This window comes from Myodes glareolus, chromosome 7 (genome assembly GCF_982192425.1).
Source record: "Myodes glareolus chromosome 7, mMyoGla1.1, whole genome shotgun sequence".
Taxonomy (NCBI): domain Eukaryota; kingdom Metazoa; phylum Chordata; class Mammalia; order Rodentia; family Cricetidae; genus Myodes; species Myodes glareolus.
In genome coordinates this window covers 30,440,691-30,468,360 of record NC_142032.1, presented here as the reverse complement: position 1 = coordinate 30,468,360, position 27,670 = coordinate 30,440,691, and the positions used below count along the sequence as shown (strand labels likewise).

The 27,670-nt window shown below is 41.5% G+C and overlaps 1 protein-coding gene across 2 annotated transcripts in view; it reads right to left on the bottom strand.

The window, feature by feature from the left end:
• Positions 1–27,670, bottom strand: part of Prkg1 (protein kinase cGMP-dependent 1) — a 1,163,909-nt gene that overhangs the window by 1,066,598 nt on the left and 69,641 nt on the right. Inside the window, exon 1 of one of the 2 annotated variants that reach the window (XM_048438823.3) lies at positions 16,183–17,548. The exons of the other annotated variant lie outside the window; for it this stretch is intronic. Within the exon in view, the coding sequence (XP_048294780.1) occupies positions 16,183–16,493 (311 nt within the window). The 5' untranslated portion in view covers positions 16,494–17,548. Of the gene's footprint in view, positions 1–16,182; positions 17,549–27,670 lie in introns of those variants that run through there. 2 annotated transcript variants of the gene reach the window in all.

Here is a 27,670-nt window from a genome sequence, read left to right as displayed (position 1 = left end):
AGTGAGTTGGTGATCAATTCCAGGTTTCATCTAAGTAATAAACAAAGGCTGTGAGCAGCAGCAATGCTAAAGAGAAGTTGGACGACTTGCTCAGCTGTCTAGCATTGGGCAAATCCAGCAACCTCTCAAAGGTAGACACCAGGGGCTCCTGGCCACCTGTGGCTTTGAGTTGAGCCAACACTGCCTCTGGGTCCGCTTAATCGGAAGCAGAAATTGTTACCAGTTCTGCCCTGTCAAGTTTACCTCCACTCATGTCTGTCCTCAACTGGGGCACCGGGACTCAGGCTGTCTGGAGCCTAAACCAGGCACTGTGGGCAGCTTCCTGGGGAGATGTCGTCCAGCACACAGGTGGATGGAAACAGCACAGCTCTGCCACCTCCTGCCGCTCTTAAGAGCCTTTCGTGGTCGCTCCCCGTAGAATTGTCATGCCACCTTCTATCTCTGAAGTCCCTTTTAGAAGTCCTAGTTAATGCTCCAGATAAGATTACCCTTCATTCTGTCCAACTGGTACCTGCGCAATAAGGCAAAGCACTGACAGCCCCACGTCATTTCACCGCTGAACAGGCAACGGGATGTGGCAGCATCCCCAACTGGCTTGTTACCCAGAAGCCCTTGCAGCAGGCAAGCCTGACGGATTCCCAAGCAAGGGCTTCTCATCACAAGCCAAGATCTTTAATGAAACAAGGTGGAGTCAGCTGGAGCCACCTTAAATCAGAGTTGTGTCCCATTGGGGACCCAACTGGTACAGGAAGCCATTAGGGCTCCTCCTAAAGAACAGCTCTTTGCTAAAGAGATTTTTAATCAAAACTGACTTTATTCATGAAATCACCACCTCAGGCGTAACTGAAGAGCTGAACTGTCTCCCTTCGCTTCCAGCTCGTTGGAGTTGGTTTGTCTTATGTTTCTCCCGCACATGCTTGCTTGTTCCCCTCAAAGCTCTCTTCTCTCCTTGCCTCTCTCATTTCACAAGCAGTTCCATGGGTCACTTCTACATTCATCTCAGGTACTGGCAAATATCCTAAACATGCTGACTCTCTTTCCCCTTCATACTCTCCAGAATAGAATATGCAGAGGAAGCAAGGGGGCAAGTGGAGAGGTAGCTTCCAGAAGATATCCACTTTGGGGCTAAAAACGTGGCTCAGCCATTAGGAGCGCTGATCGCTCCAGCAGATGTCCTGGGTTCAATTCCCAGCTCTCAGGTCAGGTGGCTCACAAACGCCTCGAAAAACAGGCTCCTGAACATCTAAAGGCCTCCTCTGACTTCCACAAGCATCTGTACTCATATGCATAGAGCCCACGCAGATGCGCACAGCAACATAATCAAGACTAACTCTTTCTCTTACGCATACACTGGCTTTGAAGAAAATAGAAAGCAATGGGCACCTGTAGATGGTGTTAGTCACACCGGCCACTTACTACAGTACCTCAGATAAATAGATCTTAATTTAGCAGCCCCAAACACAGACTTTGGGTTCTGGCAGCACTGCGTAGTCAAGCAAATGACTTGACCTCGTTCTCTGACCATACTTTCCTTTTGTTGTCTCTAAAATGGGGGGAATATTCTCTAGCTAACACAAATATTAGCCCAAAGTATGTCTTAATGTCTGAAAGCAGTACCTGTTCTATACATGACAAGGTGAAAGTAGGGTGTGGCTGTGACTGTGAATCAAGTCATTGGCACATTAACTCAGCAGATATAGTCACAAACTAAAATCCCCAAACCAATCAGGAAATAGGCCAGCTAAATCTTCTAACCCTAATAGAATCTAGAGTTTCATGTAATTATAACTGCCTGGGGCCCAACTATATCCTTAACAATATTCTAAACTGCTTTGAATAAGTCATAAATTTGAGACATAGAGCCATTTAAATAAATTGGCATCTTTTTCAAAATAATGTTAATTTCTATGAAACTTACACAAAGGGAAAACTGATTAAGATGGGAAGCAGATCAGTGGTTGCCTGGGGCTGAGGAGGAAGACAGAGACTGTAAGCAAGCTCCAAGTAGCTCTGGGAGGTACTGGAATGTTCTAACGGTGGACTGTCATGGTAGGTACATGGCCCTCTACATCCCTCTGGAGATTCTTTTACCGTGCAAATATGCTCGGTGAATTTTATGGTATGTAAATTATATCTCAATAAAGCTGCAGGAAATAATCTATCTTTCTTGCATGACATGACACATTTCAAAATGAACTAGTATTTTTATTTTTATTCTAAAGTTTTCCATTATCAGCTCATCATCATGACTGTCAAGAATCCATCCGAGACCGTTAATGTATTCGTCCACAGGGTAACAGGGTTGTTAGCATTGCTTTTACCCACAATCACATTGTTTTTGAAAAGACATCTTGAGATGGAGAACCAAGGTCATTAATAGAAAACATTTATGAGCTAAGATTATGTTCTGCGCCTGAGAGCTTCTCCATCTGGACAATAAATACTTGAGTTGGGAATAAATGGTTTTCAAATAGAAATCCATTATCAGTGAATAACTTCCAAGCAAATATTTCAGAAAATAGCGAAGTCATTTTGCTCTAAATGCTTTTGATGGATTGGAATCAAATCATTAAGGCAGGGGTCCTTCAAAACTTACTCCAGAGTAACACAGACAGAGTCTATATTTCAAATGATCCAGGTGTTTAAACAAACATTAAATAACAAAATTATTATAAATTTTCTTGAATGCATAAAAACGAATGATCACTAATTATTCTTCATCTTCACAGAGAGTTTTCTCTGGGATAGTGTAACTTTTCATTATACTTGACTACTTAGTTTACATACGTGTCACAGTTCAACCTTAGCCAATCCATCTTTGACTTCTCTGTAAGCCTAGAAATATTTGCTGAACGAGATGAGCAACACAGGTATGGAACTTCAAACTTGCCTGTATCCAAACTTTCTTGCCTGTGGTTAGTCCTCAACCAAAGCAGTCACCCATAGGATTCCCGCTGTCATTCTATATTCCTCTGAGTCACACCCACAAAAGCCAAGTGAATTGTCCAGGGCTCTGCTCCAACCCCCTTCCCCCTTACTAGACCAGTCTTTAAATCTCATGCCATGAAATTCAGTTTACAGATTTGCCTACTCCTTTTTGAAAAACTGTTAGCAAAATCCATAAATTGACAAGGGTAATAACACTACTTTACTCAAGAGCAACTGGTTATGAAATCCACTGTGTTTGGCTACTGTGCTAAGACAACATGTATGGTATCTCTTATCCTGGTACATATTACCATATTCATTCATACTGAGGAAAAGGAAGCCAAGACACACTCAGTATCAAAGATGGAGTTGGTGGTGAAAGAGCAGTTGAGTTAGAGAGTGTTTTCCTATCTATTACAGTTGCTACATTTTGAGCCTATGTGCTTATAATTTCCATAAGCGCATTGATGAACCACAGAGTTCAAAGAATTCTCAAGGCAATGCATGCACGTCTTAAGGATGCACACGGTGTGGAAGGGGCTGAGCAGAGCCTGGGAAACTGCTGGATTTCAAGCATAATCAGTTAAGAGCTACTGTGTCAGGGCATTACATTGTCTCACCTTTGATCCTTAATGTCCTTGTCTGGGAGCTGAAGGTCATCAGCCCTCTTCTACTCACTTAGCTATTATGGGACATAAATTAAATAATATGCATATTAATTTTATAACCCACGAGGATAAGTTAATATTAGATATCATTCTATTACTCACAAAGTCTTTAGCTGCATGGCCACATTTGCCTTCCAAAACTATGACCTCAAACATTCACAGAAGCCTAAGATCAAGTGAGATTTAAAAAATAGGCTTTTTATAAAGTAAGACTGGGTATTATCAAATTTTATCCTGCAGAGCTAAGAGAAGATAGGCAAACAAAATCAACCTTTAAAATCCCTGTCTTATTTTCGTTAACACTGAAGCAAGCTCCTAATTAAAAAGTATTTCATCATTAGTTTGATGGTCCCTAGTATCTCATAATATTAAGATCTTTGAGAATCTTTGGATAGTCAAAATTAGCAAGCTATTATTCTAAGCTTGCCATGATTGTGTCAGTGAGAGCGCTAGCCATGTCTGCAAAAGGGAATTAAGAATTTGAAAAGATTCTCCGGTAGCTGCTATTAATTTCCTATTTGTATTTCTTAGCAATCAATCCTCTTGCTTCTCTAGGTTAACCAGTTTGGGAGGTTTTAGGCGGCAGAGCCTCAGACAGGCATTTAATAAGCCAGAGGACAATCGTGCATCCTGGAAAGATAATTTACACTCACAGATGATTCCAACGAGTATCATCTGTGATACTCGTTGGAATCTCAACGAGGGCATCTCAAGACTTTGCAACCTCCGAGGTCTCAAAAAGAAATGAATTTTTTCAGAGATCAGGTGGATGGTACAAACATGGGCTAGCCACATGGAATGACAGGCACTGACTGAAATGGGCACTGGTGTTCCAGAAAGGTTAGCCAAAGCACCTGAATTCAGACCTCTGTCAATCATTTTCCTGGTTAAAGCTAATATGCCTATGAACTCTATGGTCCCCAGTGGCTTGAGGTTATAGTTTTCAAATTTCTGGATTTACAAAGTTAAACTATCTGAGGACCAAGAATCCTACAAAGCCTTCTCTTGTCTGTTATCTGACAAAGAATTTGCTGTGTGCCAGGCCCATTTTGAGCTCCAAGTACACAGCACACAGCAAGGGAGAAACAAGTCTTGTTTCAGTGGAATTCGTCATGTTGTGGGGAAGGAATGAGATACAAATGGGAACTGAAATAGAAACCTCAAACCCTGATGGGCCTGAGGGATAAAAGGGCAGCGCTGTAAAACCAAACAGTAAGAACTATAACAGGACTCCAGCACCGCTGTTCAGGCCTAACCGTGTTGGCAGTATTTTAAAGCACAGTCTCAAAATGCCAATGTATAGGTATCAAATGGTGTCCAGGTGAAAAGAAGAAACCTTCAGGCAAGCACTTCCTGCCTTTACTTGCTTAATACAGTTTGAGAGAGTACTGAACAAATAAGCACCTAGAAGTGTGTCCACAGAAACATGTACTACCCATGTCAAGAATCTTCATAAACTTTCTACTAGCACTCAAATTAAAGATGCTAAATTCTTCCAAGAGGGTTGGGAATAAGAACATGAATCACTGGCAAATTGAGGGACTGTTTCTTTAAAAACAAAAATTTGATGTAACAGGGTCAGGCACAGGTTGATTTAAAAGGCAAAGAAAGGAGAGCCGAGTTTGAACAAGAGTAGTTTTGAAAATTATGTTGTTTCTCTTCATAATGCTAAAACAACAGCTGAACTATGAATGGAAGTGACGGACGGGGCAGAGAGAAGAGCTGTCATCGGTGATTTAAAAACTTCACTAGCAAGAGTTCACCTAGATGCTATTTAATAACCTCTAAGTCCATCTAGCTGAGAAAGCTACTCCTGCCACAACAAATAAATGTATGGTGGAGTCATTTTCCATCCATCACGCTGGCAGTAACCCTTGGCACACTGTTCTAGCACCTACTGTGGCCGACAGCTACATGGCATAGGACCAGGAGTTAGACCCAAAGGTAAGACAAGCCGCGGGAGGTACCACACAAAAAGGCTCACCTCCTCAGGGCTGAGCAATGTTTTTTGCTGTGCACTTTAGGATAAACACACCAACAACATGTTGGCTCAGCTTTATTCACTTCTCTGCACACCTCACTTGGCTATTTCGTCACAGTAGTTCAACCTTGGCCCTTGTAATTTCTTCATTTTTTAATGTGTAGAATGTTCACCTGGGTTACTCTACATACTTACAGTTATAGTACAGATGGAATATAGCTTACGCTGGAAATAATTGAGTATTCCTCAAATATTAGCGTGTTCAAATTCACGTGTTACAGTTACTCAAAAACATGTAAGTAAGTATCCAAAAGCCCATATTTAATGCTTTTAAGTGCCTAAACTTTCCCTCTTTAAATCTATTATTATTTTTAAAGGACGCAGAATACACGCTTTAACACTTAGTATCAAAAAGAAAGTATATTTTTATGGTAGGTACTCTCCACCAAAGGCCAAAACCATGAGTAGTGAGACACCCTGGGGCCCAAGCAATTTAATAAAGAGCAAAGCTGATGAATTCAGGAAGTTTGAGTTATGAAAAGATGGGCCATTTTTGACTAACTGGATCTTTTACTGACATCCCTTTCCATGAAGACCATCTCAAAAGTTCCACCATTTAGTCCAATACTATTTACTGTTCCATGAGCTAGTGATCGCTGAGTTTCTTTTATGCTCAGTAAGAGAACAGAGGTCTCCTTGTTAAATTATGCTAAAACACAGAGAATACAAAGTCAGGCAAATTATGCTTTTTAATGTCATATTTTCCTTTTATGAGGAACAACAAAAATTTGCAGTACTATTTTGAAGAAAAGAAAAATGACTACTTTTTGATCCAGGCTACAAATATTTTTAAAAGTCATAGCATGGTTTCTTTCACAATATCCTTAATGTTTTTAAGGTCTAGACCAAGAAATATGGCTCATCCACATCAGCAGGGCTAAAATGCACCTCTACGACGCCAGGCATTTTATGAATGACTCTGAGCAATGATACTCTGTGTCCTTCCATCTGCTCTAGGAGAAAAACTCCTTCCACACTACATAGCTGAAAATGTTCTCTTAGGTAGACTCCATTGCTGAAAATAAAGGCATAGCCCAGTAAATGGATCTGCCAGTCCCGAGCCTTCTTTTAACTATCCATGCGTCTTTGAGCTTACTTCTAGAAGCCTTGGTATTGTTAGACAGTTCCAAAATAAGAGAGTAGCAATTATCCATGATGAAGAGCATGATTCACACTGAGTCCCATGCTCGAGCTTGCATGTTTCCTTATTTTCTCTCCTCCCACTGGCACAATGAGCTGCCACTGCCGGCTTAGCAAAATAGTACCTGTCGCTTTCCAACACTTCCAGGGCCCTGCTCCAGCGACACACGCCTCTAGTCCAGGCCGTCTTTTCTTTCTTACTGTACTATGTGTGTCCTTTGGTCACTAATGCTTTGAGAAAGTGTGTTCTGGGCAGACACAGTGTGTAGTTGTGCCTCCTGTCACTGTGCGTGCCAGCCACCTGCAGACACGATACTATATGACCAACCCGGTCTCTTCCTGATCTATAACAACAGCTCCCTAGGGACAAAACGAAGAACGCCCACTTTTCTTTCATGTCTTAAGTGTCCTTTTTCCTCCCCGCTTAGTCCAGACTTAGAAGCACTGTCAAAATCACAATTTATTGATAAAGCTGGACCATTAGGATGATGCATTGTGTATCCAGAAAATACTCTCTCCTTACACGATCTCATTATTCCTTGCATTCGATCGGGTGAGATCTTGATATTGCCGTACTACATCTGTTTCATAAACAGCAAAAGTATCTTTTTGCTTAGCGGTGGCAAATTTGTCATCATTGACATTCGAATGCAGTTAACCAAATGCAACTGAATGGCAGCAAATGCAATGGTTTGGTGTAGAAGAAGAAACACGGTGTTGCTTCTACAGAGCAGGTATGGACTGGAAGGGAGAAAATGAAACTGAAGCCTAACATCAGACCCTCACATCTGTTTGAGAAACGTTACAGTCCCAGGGAAACTATCACATAAACTACTTACTTATGCTTTGGCCGCACATAAGGAACTTCGCCTCTATGGATAAGTTAATCAGTCACATCCGTCTCCCAGCAAGCACGATGAAGCTTGGGTTGCATTTGTGAACTTTAGGCTAGTAGAGGTCACTGACAGTACTGTTTTTGATGCACGTGGAAGTCGTGTAGGCCGGCACTAAATTGCCACTGGTATCTACACTCTGCTAACTGGACCCAGCTTTGTTATTACAATCAAAAAGAACTCAGACACGGATACTTTTGTGGGTTCCCAGCACCAACCTGTGCTCCACATGCCTCTCCAAGTGCTAGCAGCAGGGAGTGAACAGGACTGAATGCATGTTCCTGGTCACATTTCTTTATTGCTGCTGGGCTGTATTACTTCCTTATTTCTGCCTCTGTTCCTTCCCATTTAGGCCTAATAACCAAATGCAGCACTCGTAGTGAAAATGTTCACTTTCCTTATGGATAACTTCCTTGTGTAATTAATATCCCTAAACCTCTGGGGAGACTTGCCCCATCTACTCAATTCTAACACACTGTCTGTCCACTGGGTACATTGTTATATTTATGCAAAGGGGGAGAGAAACAAGCTCCTCCTTGTTGACCCTGAATGTAAGGAGATGTTTTGTTTTTTTTTTTTAAAAAAAATCATTTGCAATTATATTAGCTATTTTCATTGCTTACATAAAGCATAATACTGGTTGATTCTCACCCGAGAAGATAACGACTGAATTACTACAGTGAACAGACTCCTATTGGCGACCATGACCAGCATGGTGAGGCGTTTCAACTGGGAACTGGAAACAAGAAAAATATAGAGCTAGCCACAAGGCTAGCAGTGACATACGAGCACAGGGGACAGGGATTCTTATATGCCCCAAGGTCCCTTGCTGAAGGGGTACCTGAGTCCTCTCATCTGCCAGCATTTGCCCACATCTGTTCTTCCAGACCAAACTGTCTGGAAAGGGGGCTGAGATGTTGATTTGCTTTCTCTGCTTTCGTTGAAACCTCCTTGGAAAGCCCTTCTCAGCCGGAGCTCGAGCTGTTTGCCTTAAAAGGATAAAATATCTGTAAGGGGGGAAAAAAAGCTAGCTGGCTGCAGAGGCATCTCATACCAGAGAAATGCTACAAGCCCTGCCCTGCTCTTCCAAGAGGGGCTTGTCTTTGTCTCACCTCCATTAATTTCGAATTTCATAGCATCAGGTGGGACCCAGGGAAACTGTCTCTCCTGCCAGCAAGGCTCCCGCCCCCAGCAAAAGTGGAAAACATACTTGGGGCGATGACTGGCCAGGACTTGTGGCTGGCTGGAAAGAGGAAACAGGCTTCCCAGTTGGATGGGGCTGTTGGTGCTTTTGTGTGGCCAAGACTGTCGTAGGCAAGCCCCGCATCAGAGAGAAGGGGGCAGTCCAGCTGTGATGGATAACACACAGCTGGAGCTGCCTCACCCCACTGGGAGCAGCATCTCTCCCACAGAATGGGAAGGACTCTGTAGCGTGAGGAGTCAGGTGGGCTAGTGAAATGGTTTTCAAATTGGAATGAAGATGGGCGTCATCTCTGGACTGAAACATGTAACTCCGTCATAAGCCCAACCCCAGAGAGACTGCATCAATCTTGTTCATGGTACCCAGCAAAGATATGTTTAAAATCTCCCTCAGCAGTTTTCTAATGAGCAACCATGGCTGAGAAGAAATGGGCTATAGGGAACACTGCATACTTACTTGCGAGCATAAACAATATATTACACGCTTACAATTTAACACACACACACACACACACACACACAAATAAATAAACGCCATCACTGCTTTTGCAAGCTGGTAAAGATTTCAGCCCATAGAGGTATACAACTCTTTAGACTTCTCCTAATCCTCTATTTGCTGCCGTGTACACACAACCTGTCCTGTCATCTGCTCATCACAGTGGCTCCCAAGTTTTGTTTCCCACTGAGACTACCACAGGAAACATTTGAAAAACTCTGATTTTAATTCATTTATGGTAAAACTTAGGCAATGAGATTTTTAAAGTTCCCCGGGTGATTCCAATGTGCAGTCGTGTTTGGGGAAAAGCCTTACCTAATTTCGTCGAGTTCTCCCAAGGTTTTTCTGTTTCCTCTTTGATTATGGGTGAACAGACAGTTTCTCCAGAACAGCCCATATGTTATTCTGAGTTACCCAGTCCCTGTTGGCTTTGGGGTAGTGTAAGATCCTAGTGGTTGCTGAGAAAGGCTCCAGCGGCTCACACTCTGGTTCAGTTTCCTACTAAGTATGTTCTCTTGAGAATGAACCTTGCTTTCTAGGAGTCTAGGTGTTCTATTCTTCAGGCTGGGAAATGGAACTAATCTAGAATATTTCCTACAGAGGTATTGAAATCAATAATGCAAGGAAGAGGAGGACAACTCAGTGGATGAAGCACGTGCTGGGAAAGCATGAGGACCTAAGTTTAAATCCCAGCATCCACTGAAAAGCCAGGTGTGGCAGTTTGCCTATAAGTACAGTAATCGGTGCAGAGACAAATGTTTAGCCCCAATGGTGAGCCACAGGCTCACAGATAGTCTGTTTCAAATAATAATAATAATAATAACGATAATGATAATGATAACAGCAACAATGAGGAATAGGAAGACATAATGTCAATTCAATAACTGGCTTCTATTCATGCTTATGTTGTGAGCACCCTCACACAGTGTGCACATTCAACACACACACACACACACACACATACACACAAGGAAAAACATACATGATGAAGTTAAGCAGAGGGAAGATAACCTGTCACAGAGTTAGTGTCCCATGAAAACTAGTAGGGTGGTACTGATGATGATGATGATGATGATGATGATGATGATGACGATGGGCAGTATCACTCTTGACCTGCTTGTTCAGAACAGCTGCAGGCCGACATACTGCCCCTTCTTCCCTTCACTGATACCTGCAGACAGACTACCAGTCCCTCCGTGACATTAGATTAAGTGATGCTTCAAAGGGAAAATACAAAGCACTCAAAATGGGCATTGGTCTGAAGAGAAACATCTGTATGGTTTTCTAACAATATCTCAAGGAGGGCAAGGTTTCAGGTGTGGTCATCACTTTTTGTCCACAAAGGATCCTTTATTGCAAACTCGGCTCGAGGACTGGGGCGTATTTATATGTCCAGAAAGTATATTCTCTACTTTCAAACTTCTGAAGAATACAGCACAGCTTCAACAATACTTCCCACCTCAAAATGTCTGCTCCCCACTCTACTCTTCTGCTTCTTCAATGTGAACAACTATGATCATAAAATTTCACTCCCAAGCAAGACACTTCTAGGAGTGCACTCGCTTCGTCCCACCTTGTGTTAAGCATCTGTGTCACTGTGCAGCTGCAGATTTTGTGCTATTGTTGATATTTCTAGGTCGGTTTGGGAAGGGGGGCGTTCCCCTGATCTTACCAGCAAAACTGTACTTAGAGAGTTCAAGCAGGCTGCACAGATTTAATTTCCCCCAAAATAAAAATCTTTAAGGAGATCGCAGGGAAGGCAATCACTACAAAGGGTGGCGGGAGGGTCTCGAAGTGGTGTCAGAAATCCATGTGTGAGGAAGTAGCGAGGGACCGTCACAGGAGGGGTGGCAAAGAACACCAGCTCAACAATTCAGATTAGGATTCGAAATGCCACAGATGTGATTGCATAATAAGCTGTTGAGCGTGCTGGTAAGTGCTGCTTTCAGCATGGGAGCATGTGTCACATTGTCTGGTGTTCTCAGTGCCAGGAGGGTTCAAGTCAGAGGGCCTGGGATGCTAGCAGCAATTCCAGCTCCTTGGGATGGGCGGCCGCACCTATGGTAGAGATAGCAGAAAGAGCAGCAGCCTGGTGTTCAAATATGGTTGCTAGGATACCATGGAGACCCTCCATTGCTAGGCAGACAGGGGAAAAAAATGTGCCCATATGCCTTATAACCTGCAAACAGCAACAATGGAAGCATCGTGTGTCTTATTCTACCCTTTACTAACAGAAATCCAAACCAATGCTAATGAAACATTAAATAGTGAGAACTTGGAAATGCACCCCAGTAGAGCAAGGAAAATGATCATTTATATTCTCAGGCAGTCCCTAGAGCTACTCTATTTAAGGTTTGTCAGTATTTTCATTATGTGTCCCACTTTAGGGGCCAGCAACTTGACTGTACTTGCAAACACCCTAACAGGCTATGTAGCAGCACGATCCATATAATACTATAAAGCTTGTGCCCACTTGTTTCACTTCACAGGCTACAATGTCAAATTAATGTTCGGACTTAAATTGGACACTATTATAATAACCTTAGGTCAGAATTTAATACCCCACGGAAGAAGGGAAGATGAGTTTCCATAACTAACAAGATTGCATGCTCACCTCTAGCAGTTTGCCCAGGTATGTGAGGAAGCTGCAGAGCTGGGCTCAGGTAGATAACTATTTTCAGTGGCACTCGGAAAGGTGTTTGATTTCTTTAAGACTGGGCCTTGGTTTCTTCCAGGGTCTTCATCATCTGCTTTTTGGTTAGGTTGAATATTCTTTTCTGGTTAGTATAGCTGTGGGAGGTTAGAATCACACTCTGGTGTTCAGAGCTTCACCACTAACTAGGCCTGGTGAAACACACACACACACACACACACACACACACACACACATGTGCACATGATTCTTGAAAGCAAGCCTACGTTCCTCTTCCTCCGCTTTATAAAATCATAGAAATGAGCTTTAGCTCCCTCCACGGCACTCCAGGAAAGCCTCTGACTGCCACCGTTCTCCGGATGTGTCCATCTGCTGATGGCTTTAGCTGTCACTCGCACATCCCTACCGCTCTCCCTTCACACTATGAAGTGCTCAAATCATGACCATCTTACGAGTACTGCAGAACAAAAACATGTACTTCTGGGGTGTTTCTGATACCATGCAGTTCAGTAGGAACCAGAGAATCCACCAACTCTTTTAGGAACTTCTCTGCGTTTCTCCTTTCCCGAGTCTGTAAAATATTTACTTGGATAATATTATGGGGTCCCTTGCTAACTCCACAATGAAAAAGTTTATATGTGCCTTACAAGGTTTTCCACATGGAAGGCATCACGTACAAGTATTGAATTGACTTGTAAAGCATGTTAGAAATTGGATATCTTCACAGACATCTATGTCTTAGTATTAGGTTATGTATAATCGCACTCGAATCCCACCATTTCCATGACTTCCTTTGGAATTAAATACATAGCATTTAGGGAGCTACTCTTTCTCTTGGAATACAATATCAAGATTTAGAAGATCACATAGGGTCTTTAAAACTTTAATTCCCACCTAAAAATAGGAAGCTACATATCTCTTTCATCTCCAGTTCTTCCAAAGTATTTCACAATCACAAAGTGAAACAGAACAGACGATGTCATGGTTCTCTGAAGTGAAGCCACCTCAGGGGTGAACACAACAGCTTTACAAAGACACAGACATTAACAAGTTGTGATAGGAACTCAGGTTGAGGTTGTCCAACTGAAATGACATGGAAGGCTGTGACAGCAAAACAGAGAAGACTTGAGACCAGCGAGTGCATCTTTAGGAATGAAGTGTCATGAAACAAAATTATTTTAGAAGCTCATGTGACCCATCAGGTAGCCTGATCTCACAGGCTGGATGACTGGGTTTGTTTGCTTGTTTCATTGTTAGGAAGCTCTTGCTCAATGTATTTTGGAACGCAGAATCTAGTGGGTTTACATTCTTGAATAGTTGATTGGCAGCAGTATAATACAGATTCCAATTTTCTACATCAGTTCTTCCCACTTTCATAAATAACCTAAGAAGGGTTTAAAGGTTACATCTATACAGATTGGGAAAGACCAACACCCCTCCCCCTACTTCCTCCACCTCACAGGTGCAACAGAAGTGTCCTCCCCTGGGGTAGAATCCAATAGAGGCGTTCTTCCAACTCTCACCTTAGAGAGAAAATCCACACGAAAAACTGTTAAGTGGATAAAAAGTTATGGGGTTACTGGAAATCTTGTACTGCTTTTTATCTTCAAATGATCAATAGTTACGAAGGAAAAAAAGAAGTTTTAAAATATGGCAAGGCTCAAAAGGCAGCCTCAGTAAGGGAACATCAGAAGATATTTCCCAGTCATCACATCACTGAACGGAGCATCAGTCGGTCATTCACTACATCTACTGGAAAGGTAACCAAAAACTAAGAGGAATGTGCAGCTCAACTCAGTTCCAGTCTACTTACATAGTTTCACTTCAGCCTTAATCTGTAGGAACGTGATTAAATCTAAGTTGCACTAAAGATGGAAGATATAAACACTTGTTGCCAATATGTCAGAATAATGAAAGGCTTCGAACAAAACACATTGAAATGCAAAGAAAATGTTTTCAAGTGACACGCTTTCATAGTTCTATGTGAAACTACCTTGCACAGCCCCTTAAATGGCACAGGAGAATAACTACTTTGCATACAATATACTTCTTTTCCCCTAAGAAAGGTACACTACCGCTCAAGGCAATTTTATTCTGGTTTCTTTTATGTAAGTGTGAAAAAATGAACAGATGTTTTTCCAAAATTATTTAAACTTGGAAGACATTTTATCATTTTCTCCAATATAATCCTTCAGAATTACAAAACTCACATGGCAATACCACCTTAACAGAGGAGTCCTTACAGTTATCAGATAAGGACCAGGGTGCAAAGCATGTTCAACGGATGCAATGTTTGTCCTACAGAGAGACTACAAAGGATGTGCTTTCCTAGTGTTATTTTCCACTGTGGACTTTTACAGAAATCACCGGCGTCCTGTGTCAAACGCCAAGATTCAAGAATCATCTAAATGCCCCCCATTCTGTAGTTCATTCCTGCTGCCTGAACTTCTTTAGATGTTCTCGAATAAAATGCTTAACTGGAGTTATCAGCTGGTTTGATCATACTGCATCTAAAAGCCTATTAAAATGATCTTTTTCTAAGAGCAGAGTTTGTTCCCGGGTTACTCCAAAGTTCTAAAATACTAAAATGACAATCCTACACACTGTTTAAAGACACAAAGAGCCGTCTCTGAGTTATATTTTCATTATACGAAAACTTGGCCCAGGAGAGATGGTCATGTACCTTGTTAGCTGAAACAGGCGAACATGCCAGCAACTGCAAATTCATTTACCAAAGAAAGCTCCAATGATTCAGATCAGTCAGGTTTCTAAGGCAAATTGAAATCCTCTGATCTATTATGGTAACTTGGCAAGGTTGAAATCTCAGAAATCTATATCTCTATCAACTCTTCCCTACCCCACACAACTCAAACTCCTTCAGCTAAGTCCGCAAGTGATTCATGGGAGCCAACATGTATAGACTGGGCTAGTAAGTTTTCAGAAAGTGTACGTAGTATCTACTCATGACCTCCCTCCCATTTGAGAAATATAAATGGAGATAACCAAGCAGTCACTTTCTCCTCTTATGAATTCCCTGTGTTTATGAAGTAAAGGTTTCCCAGGGACCTTCTGTTATTATGTAACACGTGTCGTCCAGCCGTGTTATGTAGTTAAGAGCAGGACAACAGAATCCTCTGCTTTACCAATTATGTCATTACTATTAATTAAAATGCCATTCAGATGGTGTTCTGGTTCTGTTGCCGTCCTGTCCCTGCTGCTCCCTCTCCATATGGACTCTGGGGCTGAGTGTTGTGTAACAAGTTTCATTCAGCGTTCCCATCCAAGTTATGAATCCTCCTGACATCAGAACTACACTGCTCCCTAAAATGCTAGAGCAACTGCAGGGTGGCTTCAGACCTGAGCGTGAGGCACAGCATGGTCCACCCGGGAAGAAGCATGTGCTTGGCCACACTGTCCCTGAGAATACACGAACCCTCTAGGGAAACGTTCATTAGGAATCACGTGAGAATTCTTTTGGAAAAACAAGTAATATTCTCTCTCGGATATTATGAAAACATTTTCTGAAAAAGAATCAACAGACTAAGCTTCCATTTATGGATTGTAAATGTCATCCAACTCAGGAAATTAAAAAAATCTTCTGTTTTATATGTATATTGACTTATTCTTTTACACTTCGATGGTGACAGAACATCAGGTTTGAACGGTACCAGCGTCAAGTGCCGGCGGCATGAAGAAAAATCCAGGAGAGCCCACGAGAGCGTGGAAAGTCAGGGAAATATCAACGCATTTCATTTCAGTCTGATGAGCCTGCAGTTAGGATTTTCCGGCTGGCCAGGTTGGCTGGGGCTTTGGGGGAGATGGGGTTCTGATTCCTCCATTCAACAGTCACTCACACACACGGTCAGACACACACCTGGGGCGCGTCCAAACTCTATGTACAGTAGGTGGCATAAATCAACGTATATGTATATTTTAAAAATACCTTGGCATCTGACAAAGACACGAAGGCAACGGATGTGCAGGGAGAGTCTGGCCCTGAGAAACGTGCACAGCCCCTCAAGAAGTGCGGTGAAAATGAGACATTTCTGAGGATGAGGACAGACATGGCAAGCGGGAGGGGCAGGGGCCGACAGACAATACAGAGACCCGCAGCTCCCCACCGCCAGGGCGCCACATGGACCCGGGCGCGTAACCCCGCTTACTGTGGGCTCTTGGGGTAGAAGGGCAGGGTCACGTGGCTGAGATCCTGGATGTCGAAGGCGGTGGGCTCCGCGGAGATCGCCTGGCGCTTGGTGCGCGGTTCACCCTGCAAGGTGCTGGCGCTCTGCTTCTGCGCCTGCTGGGTGGCGGGCCGGATCACCGAGCGGTACTTGTCCAGTTCGTTCTGCAGCTTCTGGATCAGTTCGTCCTTCTGATCCAACTCCAGCTCCAGCTCATCGATGAGAGCATCCCGCTGCCTCAGCTCCTCGATCTTCTCCTGGAGCGCGTACTGTAAATCCCGCAGGGTGCCCATGCTCCTCCGGGCTGCCGGGGGCTCCTTCCTGCCGCTGCTCCGCGTCTTGAGGCTTCCTCCCCTCTCGGATCAACTTTCCCTAAAGTCGCCGCTGCCTCGCGAGTGCAAAAGCTTCCTTCGACTTGAGACCAAAGCCAAACCTGGCTTCTGAGCATGCCCAGTCCGCCGCTCCAGCCACTGAGAGTTTCAGTGTGCAGATTCCACTTCTCCGGGTTTAGGGATGAGCAAAACAGGTCCAGCCCAGGATGAACCTGAAAGGCGGTGGGCGCCGCGGTGCCTGGGGGAGCAGAACCTGGAGGCGCGGTGACCAACGGGTGGGAGGAGGGGGGACTGGGCTCGGAGGAGGCGGTTGCTCGGCTAGGGTCACCAGCGCCGGGTGCCAAAGGAAGCTAGCGATGTGTGTGGGGAGCCTGATAAAGCTCGGGGGCGCTGGGGCTGTGCGGGCGGAGCGAGGCTGGAGCGCTACTTTGGAGGTGGAGAGGTGGGAGGGAGAGGACCCGGAGCAAACTGGAGAGGCGTCAGCCGGCTCCGGCTCCAGAATGTGGGGCTAGGTTCCTCTTGACCAAGGAAGGCAGAGCTGACTGTGCATGCTAACAGCTCTGACTTGAGGGATTGTGACCGCAGCCTCCCAGAGGAAAGCGGTGTGGCTGAGCTCTGGCATCCCCCACGCCACCTTTCCCACCGGGAGCGCCTCACACAGGTGTCTAAAGCTTGTAAAGAAACTTGCCTCTCTGGTGGTGAAGCTATGGTTCCGGGGAGGGATTCCCCAGGCATCTAGGTGCCTTTAGGGAAGGTTAGGGGTGGGGTATCTGACTGCCCCCACACAAGCTTTCCACTCTTCTAGTCCCCTCTTTCCTGCACCGGCCTAACTCAGAACAATGAATTCTTCTAGGGGCAAAGGCCAAACCCCAAAGGAATTTGGGCCAGAGAAGGCCTCTCAGCGGCTCCCTGGTCCCTCCCATTTGTGTTAGCATCAGTTACAGAAGGGTTCATGAGAGGCCTGGCTTCTTCCATTTGCTGGATTTGGTGAAGTGGGTGGGGGCTTAGAACCACAACAGAGTTTCAAAACATTCTTACTGAAAAGGAATCATACCTCTCAAATGTTACTTCCGTGACAGCCCAGCAGTGAATGGGGAATCTTTGCCAACCTCGGAGAAGAGGTAAAATCGAAAAGCGACGGGAAAACTACAGGAGCTGCAATTGCGCTGTTCCACCCACTACACACACTCACTCTACCCAACCGCTGTGGCAGCAGGGACCTCACAGTGTGGGCTAAAATGCTGGCAAGGAGGCGGCATTCTTTCGGTCCAAGAGTTGGACTCTCATCTTGGGAACACTTATTTAGAACGCCCAAAATATTTACCTAGTGCTTACGTAAGTGTCTAATAGTTAACTAAACCTTCATCAGTTCTTTCAAATTTATAGTTTTCGTTTAAATTGGGAGCTTTAATTTACTGTTCTTCGACACTCTGTGTTACAATTCTCAGGATTCTATCTGTCCAACGTTTACCACATACACAAAATAGATGGCGAATACGTTTAAAACTAAGTTGCAGTGTACAACTACTACCTGGAATCTCAGATTAACCAAGAAAACAAAGACACAAATCTATCTTTAAAAAAAAATAGTCGCTCACTTATTCGCTTAAACACACAACTTTCTGTGTCTGAGCTTTCAAAAAGTGCAAAAAGAAAGCCTAGCCATTGTGATATTAACAAGCTCTTCCTTCTTCCATCTTTTCTTCCTCTCTCTCTCTCTCTCTCTCTCTCTCTCTCTCTCTCTCTCTCTCTCTCTCCTTGATAATTAGTAATTGGAGGTGCAGTGAAAAGGCTGCAACCCTACACGTTTTCCACAAAGACTCTGATCTACTCCTCTCTACAAATGACGTTATGTTCATCCTTTCCAACAGGAAACTCTGAAGTACATTCGCTTCAGAATGCAATATAAACATTGCACGGGTCGTGAAACATTTCCAAAAGACAGCAGTAAATAAGAGTTCTGAATTCCTGCTCTTTTCCTTAAAAGTCAACCAAGCGGAAGTGCTGTGACTCTATGACTGATAGCAATTTTGAGCGCCCTTCTTGTCTGGGACAGTTTCCTCTTCCCAGGCAAAGGTCCAGAATTTTAGTTAACCTGTGGGAACGCTCTACTTCCCTGGGAAAATATTTCATGCTGTTTTTTCTATAAATTTATTTTGGAGTCTATAAAGCCAGGACTTTACGTTTGAAAATGTATCACAAGCAATGGACAAGAAACTTTGTTCTCATTCTTTCTTGAGGCTTAAATGAGGTTACTTAATATCTCTCCGCAGAAGATAGGAAACATACTGCCTTACTTGTAAAACACCTCATCTACAAGGAAAACAAGGAAAGAAAAAAGTAATAAAATTAATCCCTACCCCACAAAAAGTATGTTTAAAACAGCACTTAATTCATAAGTTTTGGGGATTTTTATCAAAGGGAGAGTTTTCAGTACTAAACTGAATACTTTTCTTAAGTGAGAGAATTATCCACAAACTCTAGCCTGAGTGCCTGTCATCGTCTCATTTAAAATGAAATGCTCAGAATTCAGAAAGTATTTCATGATGGATCTGAGTTTAAGAATCAGGAAACTGCCGCAAGAAATGTAGGGAAAGTGGGCGGTTGAAAAGCGCTAACATACAAATAGCACACACTTTGAAAGGGTCTCGAGGCACAAAATATGTTGTCATATTGACATTTATTACAGAGACTATTGTCGTTCTCCAAAGACCTTTATAACTTTGTGTGAAACTTAGATTTCTGGGGTTTTTTCTTTAACTAATAAAATCATCATAAATATTATACATTGATTTTTTGAGGGGCTGCACATCCCATGGTACACATGCGACAATCAAGTGACGGAGCTCTCACAGGTGCCAATTCTCTCCTTCCACCACATGAGTCCTGTGAATTTGAATTCAATTCCTCGGGTTTAACATGTGCTTTTACCAACTAAAACACCGTGCTGCCCCCCCAAATAGATGTTTTAAATAATTTTTTCAAGCATGTTTTTGACTGATAGGTTAGCTTGTAAGAGACAAGGCTTATTTTGTGTGTGGGGGAGGGGGGGTATGGTTCTTGACCAATGCTGAAAATAAATTTTATTTGAAGAACTAAGGTCATAAAATTATTTTCCATAGGCAAATTATTTTTATTCTGCATCCGTGGTAAACTTTTAAAAATATGTATTTTTAAAATAATGGCTATTTGTGAGTGTGCCTGTCAGTGGGCACACATGAATGCAGGCATTCTCAGTGGTCAGAAGAAGTTGCCCAATCTCCTGAAGTTGGAGTTGCAGGTGGTTGTGAGATGTTGTATATAGATGTCTCTTTTGGCTTATTGCCCTTACAAAAACAACTAACATTGGTTTCCTATTAATTACACACAATAATTTGAGAACCTACTATTTTATTCACTCATAGAATTAAATTAGTCTTATGATAGCACTTGGGGAGGATATTATAAAGAATCGACATTTAGGGACTAGGGAGATGATTCAGAGGTCAAGTTCAGTGACTGCTCTTCCAGGGAACATGGGTTCAATTTTCAGCACCCACAAGGTAGCTTGCCATGATCTGATGCCCTCTTCTATTTTTCCATGGGTATCAGGCACATACACTGTACACACACACACACACACACACACACACACACACACACACCCCACCTTGGGTAAAAAATAAAATGAAATTAAAATTGAAATATAATTTTGAGTGTATATTTAAATAGCTTTAAGCAACAAGTATAATGGTTGTATCGTTTTAAAATCATGTTACTTCACAGGGTAAGTTCTGCATGGAAAAGAAAAAGCATTGATCATAAAAACTTCCTCCAGTGACTTGGAAAGCTACAGTGCACTGTGCTAAAATTGTTAATGTGCTTAGCACTTAATACTGAATTAGTGTCATGCCTGATATTAGCTGAAATGTATCCTCAGTCAATGGCTCAAAATGGTGGTAAGTTATTGTTGGACCTTAGGCTAGAGCCGTCTTTATTAAAATCTAGGCACTAACAGAATGAATGCTCTTTTTGTACTCATTAGGAAGCTGGACACTTCTAATGCCAGAAGGAGAAGATTTTAAGAAGAAAAAGACTGTATTCTTCACAAATGTAAAATTTTAAAATGCATAAAACATAATTTAAAATACTTTATTAAGTCAGGTACATACTTGTAATCCCAGCGCATAGGAGATAAGACGCAAGGATCTTTTGTTCAGAACTAACTTGGGCTACATAATGAAATGGTCTCCAAGAAGGGGTTTCATTCACAGAAATACCTTTTATAATTTTTTCAAATTTCTTCTTTTTTTCTGTGCGTGAGTGTTTTGTCTGCATGTATATATGAGTACCACTTGCATGCACAGTGCCCACAGAGGTCTGAAAAGGGCATCAGATCCTTCGGAACTGAAGCTATGATGGTTGTGAACCACGGTGTAGGAACTGAGAACCACCCCGAATCCTCTGCAAGAGCAGCAAGTGCTCCAAACCTCTGAGTCATCTCTCCATCCACTATTTGCAACATCCAACTGTCTCCCATTCACAATTAATGAATTACACTTCCTCCATTCCACGTCAGCGGTTCTGGCATATGAAATCTACATAGTTTCCTAATTTAAGGCACCAAGATTTTCCACAAAATATTCTAAAATATTTGCTGTTAGTCCCTAGTGGGCAGTGCCCACGCGTGGTGCCACGAGGGTGTGCTATCTTACCGGAAAGCCCGAACTTTAAATTGTGCGTTTCATCAGCTATCCCCATAGGATGTAGTTCTTTGTAAATATTAGTGAACTTTGTCTGTTTTGTTCTTTAAAACAATATTTTAACTGTCCATATTATGAGTTTAGAGGCTGGTAGAAATATGTTTAAAATATTATAATTTTGAAAACTCTGAGATTTATTGTCTCAAAAAGTAACATGCCAGGAATTTGAAAACGAAGGGAAACAGATTTTCACAGTATGATATATCTCTAAATTATGTCATGAAGATGAATAAACATGCCTTGTGCTTTTAAATCTTAAGAAAGCAAGTTTGATATCGTTTGACTGGGGAGAGTGTAACTCTGGGGTTCACACTTTCCCTTTGGTCATTGTCTTTGTGTTAAATAGTCCTTGACAGTTGGTAGGAATTGGTTATCCTTCCCCTAAAAGCTTTGTCAGCCTAAATTTAAAGTAAAGAAAATCTACTCTTTACTAGTGAACCCATTGCCATTATTAAGGTGAGAAAATACTGAAGATGATCAATAGGAAATAAAACAGGCTAGTGAATTAGTGTTTGATCAGTAAGTAAAATGACTGCATTAAGCCAAGAGAGGATTTTCTGTAATTGTGAAACAGGAAATACTTAGGAGGAAAGTCCAAGCTATTTTCTTTCTTATTATCTTAACAGGTAGGCAAGTGTCGCTTCCCTTCAGATTAAGGAAACGTTTATGCTATGATTTGCATACAATCATCTCAGATGCATGTTTATAAATTCATCTTCCTATTGAGAAGTAAATGACACACTAAGCTGCTAAAACAAAAGGACAGCATTCATTTCAGAGCCAAGATAGATACCCGATGTTTACGAGAGCATCACTCTTGGAACAGGGTGGAAGCCCTGGGCTGAATCTCATGAGATGTGTATCTTAGCCAACTATAAAATTACCAATTGCCTTCCTTAACAACACATTTCGAAAATATTCAATAATTCCTTTCTGGTCTAGTTGGTATGTTGAAAACTTTATTTGGCAAAGTATAGACATTTAATCTCGTACATGAAGAATGCTTTAAATATTAGTGTCTCCACTGTGCAAAATGAATGGGGAAACATCTACTAAAGTCAGCATTGGAAATGGCTCAGTTATTAAAGCATTCTTAGACAAGCATGGAGATCTGAGTTTGGATTCCCAGCATCCAATGTCATGGAAAGTTGGGCAGGCCTGTCATCCCTGCACTGGGGAGGTAGGGACAGGAAGATCCCTGGGGCTTGATAGTCAATTGATTTTTCACAATTTTTATCCTATTTATGAGTTTATTTCTTTAGACACAGTGTCTTAAAAATTAAGGTGGAGGACAAAAGAGACCAACAGTCCTTGCCGAATTCTAGTCTCCATATCCAAGTGCATGCACACAGCCATGAACACAGACACACATGTATATACACAGGCACACACATATAAACACAGGCACATGTATATACTTCCTCTCAAACATAAAGAATACCCCCAAACAGCAGTATGCATTGCCTAACTTCAGTGTATCAAAAGAATAAAGACAAAATCAAGACTTTTACACTCCTGTATCTTCACAATATGTTCAGTGTCTGTCTTGAATCATTTCATTATGCAAGAAACTTTTTCCTCAAAGATCAGAAGTATGGAGCTAATGTGGAAAATACATCCAAGTTTTCCATTGAAGATAATGAGGTCAGTCAAACTCCAGTCTTCCTTAGAACTGTATGGATGCTGACTACACCCACCCGTTTTAAGTGGAAATGATGACAGGTGAAGCTTCAAAACACTTTACTCCCGAAATGATAGAAGTAATGCTTCTTGCTAGAAAAATAGAGAACTTTGAGAAATATGCCTGTTTTCAACTTTGCACTGGTAAAAACCTGCCTCTGTGGCAGCAACAGGAAGAACCTCGCAGAAGGCGGGCCGATGCCCAATGTAACAGGATGCCGTGTTCACACTATGGCTTCATTTACTGGATTCTAAGTTCACACACAGGCAGCACACTCAGACACACACACACACACACACACACACACAGTCACAAAACCAGGAGACTGAAGCAGAAGGATTCAGAGTTCAGTGTCAGTCTATTCTTGGCTAAACACTTTCTCAAATTTGAAACAAAAATGGTAGCACCATCTGCAGTGACTGAACACCCTACCACTCCCCTCCATCTTTAGGAAAAGGGGATCTTCAATCATTATTAATAATGTTTATCATGGATTTTAATCTAAAATGAGCATCAAGATTGTTAAATATTCCATCCTAGTTTGTATTCTGGGAAAAACCAACGTCAAGGAACATAGAAATCTCACCCAAATCAAGTCTGGAACTCATTCCCCATTTCTCAGCACAGTGAGTTTTAAGTTTTGCTTTTTAAAGAAAGCAGTGAATTGTATTTAATTACACACTTATTTCCATTTCTTACAAAAAAAAAGTTTTGCTTTTTAAAGAAAGCAGTGAATTGTATTTAATTACACACTTATTTCCATTTCTTACAAATAATATTAGTGATGATCTTGGTGACACTCAAAATAATTAATACCTTAAATATTATTTGAGCTATGCTGACCTGGAACCCAGTGTCTCGACAAGACTTCTCTCTGATCCTCTTGCCTCTACCTTCCGAGTGCTAAGATTACAAGCATGGGTCACTGCAGCAGGCTTGAATGTGATATTTTTTCAACTAAATAAACTGTGATACATTCACCAACGATGTTCTTACTTAAAATTTTTTACAAAACTATTTATCTTATTTTATGCATTTCTGTACATTATTTTATCACATTTACATGTAAAGTGTCTCTTTATCTTTATTATTGATTTTGGAACCCCTAAATTATCATTAGTGCTATATGGGTAACTAATAACCATCTTCCGGTGCTATATAAAAGCAAATTATACTCTTTCATCAATTTTATTTATTAATGTTTAGGCTTACCATACAAAATAATGGGCTTAATGATAGTAATTTTATAAATATGTATAATTCATTATATTTTGTCTTCACTCATTCCCTGCACTTACTACTGTCCTCCATGCTGACTGTCCCTCTGTGTCTGGTTCTGTCCTTTCTGCTGTAGCCCAGCTTTCTGATTTCTTGTCTCATGCCTTCCATTACTCTATTTTTACCACCTACCGTAAGATCTCTTCCTCCCCTCTATGTGTGATTTGCTTGCTAGATTCATTCTCTCTCTCTCTCTCTCTCTCTCTCTCTCACACACACACACACACACACACACACACACACACACACATACATACACACACACACATAACAGCATGTGTGAGCACATTTGAAATATATGTATGCATACACACACACACACACACACACATACACATACACGTGTGTGTGTAGGTTCCACATGTAGTATTTGTCTAGTATTTGTCTTTCTTAGACTGGCTTATTTTATTTTACACGATTTACAGTTCTTCCATCCATTTTTCTGAAAATGTCATGATTTAATTTTTTTTGACTACATGAAATTCAATTGTGTTTATGTATTGCATTTGCTTACTCATTCTGTTAGTGTAACACCACCCTTATATTACCTAATTTGCTAATGGGTGTCTCAGCTGAATATTTTGAAAAGTACAGCTTTACACATGGATGTTTGAGTATCTCTCTGCTATGATGTCTTAGAATATTTTGGGTATATACGGAGTGGTGGTATAGCTGGACCACGTGCTAGATCTATTTTGAGTTTTTGAGAGGCCTCCAGTTATTTCCACAGTGGCTGCACACGCTTCCACTCCCACTAACAGTGAGTAGGTAGCCCACTTTCTCCATATGCCAGTATTTCTTGTTATTTGCTTTGTTTTATGTTAGCCAGTCTGACTGACATGAGAAAGAATCTTCAAGCAGTTTTGATTTGCATTTCTCTAATAACTGAGAACTTTGAACAGTATTCAAGTACTGACTGGACATATAGATTTCTTCTTTTGTGATTGCCTGTGTGCTCATTTATTGACTGGATAAAGATTTGGGTGTAACCATTTTTGCAGTTCTTTATATATCCTAGATATTTATCTGTGCAATGTGTAGCTGGCAGTGATTTTTTTGCTATTCTGTGGGTGGTGTCTTCACTCTGTGGTTGTTCCTGTGGCTGCACAAAAGCTTTTAAACTTCATACAACTCCGTTTGTCCAGTCTGGGGATCTTTCACAGTAGATGCAGTATTTGTAAAGCATTGCTGATCTTTTACTTGGCCTTTCTTGCATTACTATACATGGAAGTTTGGTTTGGTTCAAATGAAAGTCCTCTCTTACATCTCTTAGTAAATAAAAGTTGTTGAGGACAATTTAGACCACTTCAATCTGCTATGAAAAATAAAATAGAGGTTTTTAAAAAAAAGTCTTTGGAATGTCTACTTAGTAATCTAAATTACAGGGAGCTTTTTGTGCTACTATGTGACTCCATGACTCCATAGGATGACAAAAGGTGCAGTATATGTCTGTGCTGTGCCCCAGAGTTCGCCTGACAGACACACCAGCACACCGCAGAGAGAATATAAAGTAAAATAAAACATGAAACCTCTCCTGACTATTCTGTATTCTAGTATTCTGTAAAAGCTGATGAACAACAGAGGCAGATGCACACAAATTATTCATACTTTACCCTTCTGTGCAAAGATATTTACAGGAAGTTGCCATCCCCCAAAAATTTTATTCCTCTTTAGATACAGCTCAACCTTTGCCCATTACAAAGTCTGTAAAGTCATTGAAATATAAAAAACAATTATTACAAGGAAAATCAAGTTTGTTTCAAATGTTCAAGAAATGGATTGTACCACCCCACAAAAGGCACAGAGAACTCCTAGAAGTCCCATGTTATGACTTGTTTGAGGTCCTGCAATCATATGACTGGTAGTGTCACTAATATTTGTAAAGATTTTTTAAATATATAAAAATGGTGTTCAAAATGATACACCAAAAAGAGCACAGCAAATGAATATTTCAGATCTAATGTGAAGCTTCACAGTTTGCATTCCTATGTCGACTGTATAAAAGTTCCTTTAATTGTTTAAACTTTGGTTCTCATTAATTTGGGCATGTGATGTTTTTACTTATAAGTAAGTTTTCCTATAATAAAACTTGTAAAATTAAAACAGTTTTCAAAGTTTATTGGACTTCCCAGGTTCCATGATATTCAGCCATCTAGAGGAAAGCCAGACAACTTAATACAGGCTCTAAGCACCTCCCCTGCCTGTGGAATTTCTTGCGGCTTCTCCTTTCACACCAGTGTCTGGAATCAGACCACCAGCACCACCAAGTACTAGCGTCTCCTCTTACAGCCAGAGTTTGCCCAATACATAACCACAGCCAATTTCACAAGAGAAAAACAGGAGTATATGACTCTTCCTGCCATTCAAGCCATTACCAAATGCCATCTCTTTTAAATGAGGCTATATTGAGAATACATTCAAGGAGGAAACTACCATGGTCTCAAAATCAAGAGACTAACTGGTTAGTAATTAATTATATAATCTTTATACTGATCCTTTTGTTTTCAAGTGCCCAAACACCAAGCAATTTCAGCTTACCATCTCCGTGTTTTTTCAATGGTGATTTGCTTCCTTCCCGGGAAACTTTTTTCTACTTCTTTTGGCCTCAGTCACCATTAGCCATCTTTTGAGTCACTAACTAGCTAATTCCATTCTTCACTTTCCCCTTTAAATAGTTCTTCAGATACTACTTCTAACCATTCCGCGATATATCCCCTTACAGTTGCACTTCCCATGATTTATGAGTATATAGTGTGTGGATATTTGTTCAGTAACTTCTCCTATTAGACTGCAAATTCCTGAAAACAAAGATCTCTACCAATTTTGTCCCCCAACATTTAGCATGAGGAGGTCCTAACTACATATTTGTCAATTGCACTGAGAAAATGAAGAGAATAATAAATGGATGAAAATCGATGTCATCTGTGAAGAACAGTGAGTAAATGAACAATTCTTCTGTTTAACGGTGAAATGTATGATGAGTAGTATATATCAAAGGCCTAGTTTAAGCCTTTCTCTGCATAATAAACCACATATATTAGGATCCTAGTTTATTACTCTATTTTGGAATAGAAAGCTCAGACATCACCTGTTGAGCAACAGAACTATCTGCCTAACATACATGCATACCTGTGGTCTCTCTCATCACCTTGGAATGTTTCTAGGAAATAGCATTTCTTCATATCCAACTATGTTTCCAGATTACAGCAAAACAACTCTCCATCACACCTTGGAGCACCACGAACTCAAATTTCTTGTCAGGCTAATGGTATACTGCCTCGTGGTCTGCTGGCACTTGCCTGGCATAGCCACTGAGCAATACCAACTTATTTCTTCCACAGTTCCTGCTCCTCTTTCAAAGGCTATGTAGGAGTTAACAAAACTGGAATAGTCCTCTTGATGTGTACCGCCTTCCAAAACCTACTGTGTCCTGTGAT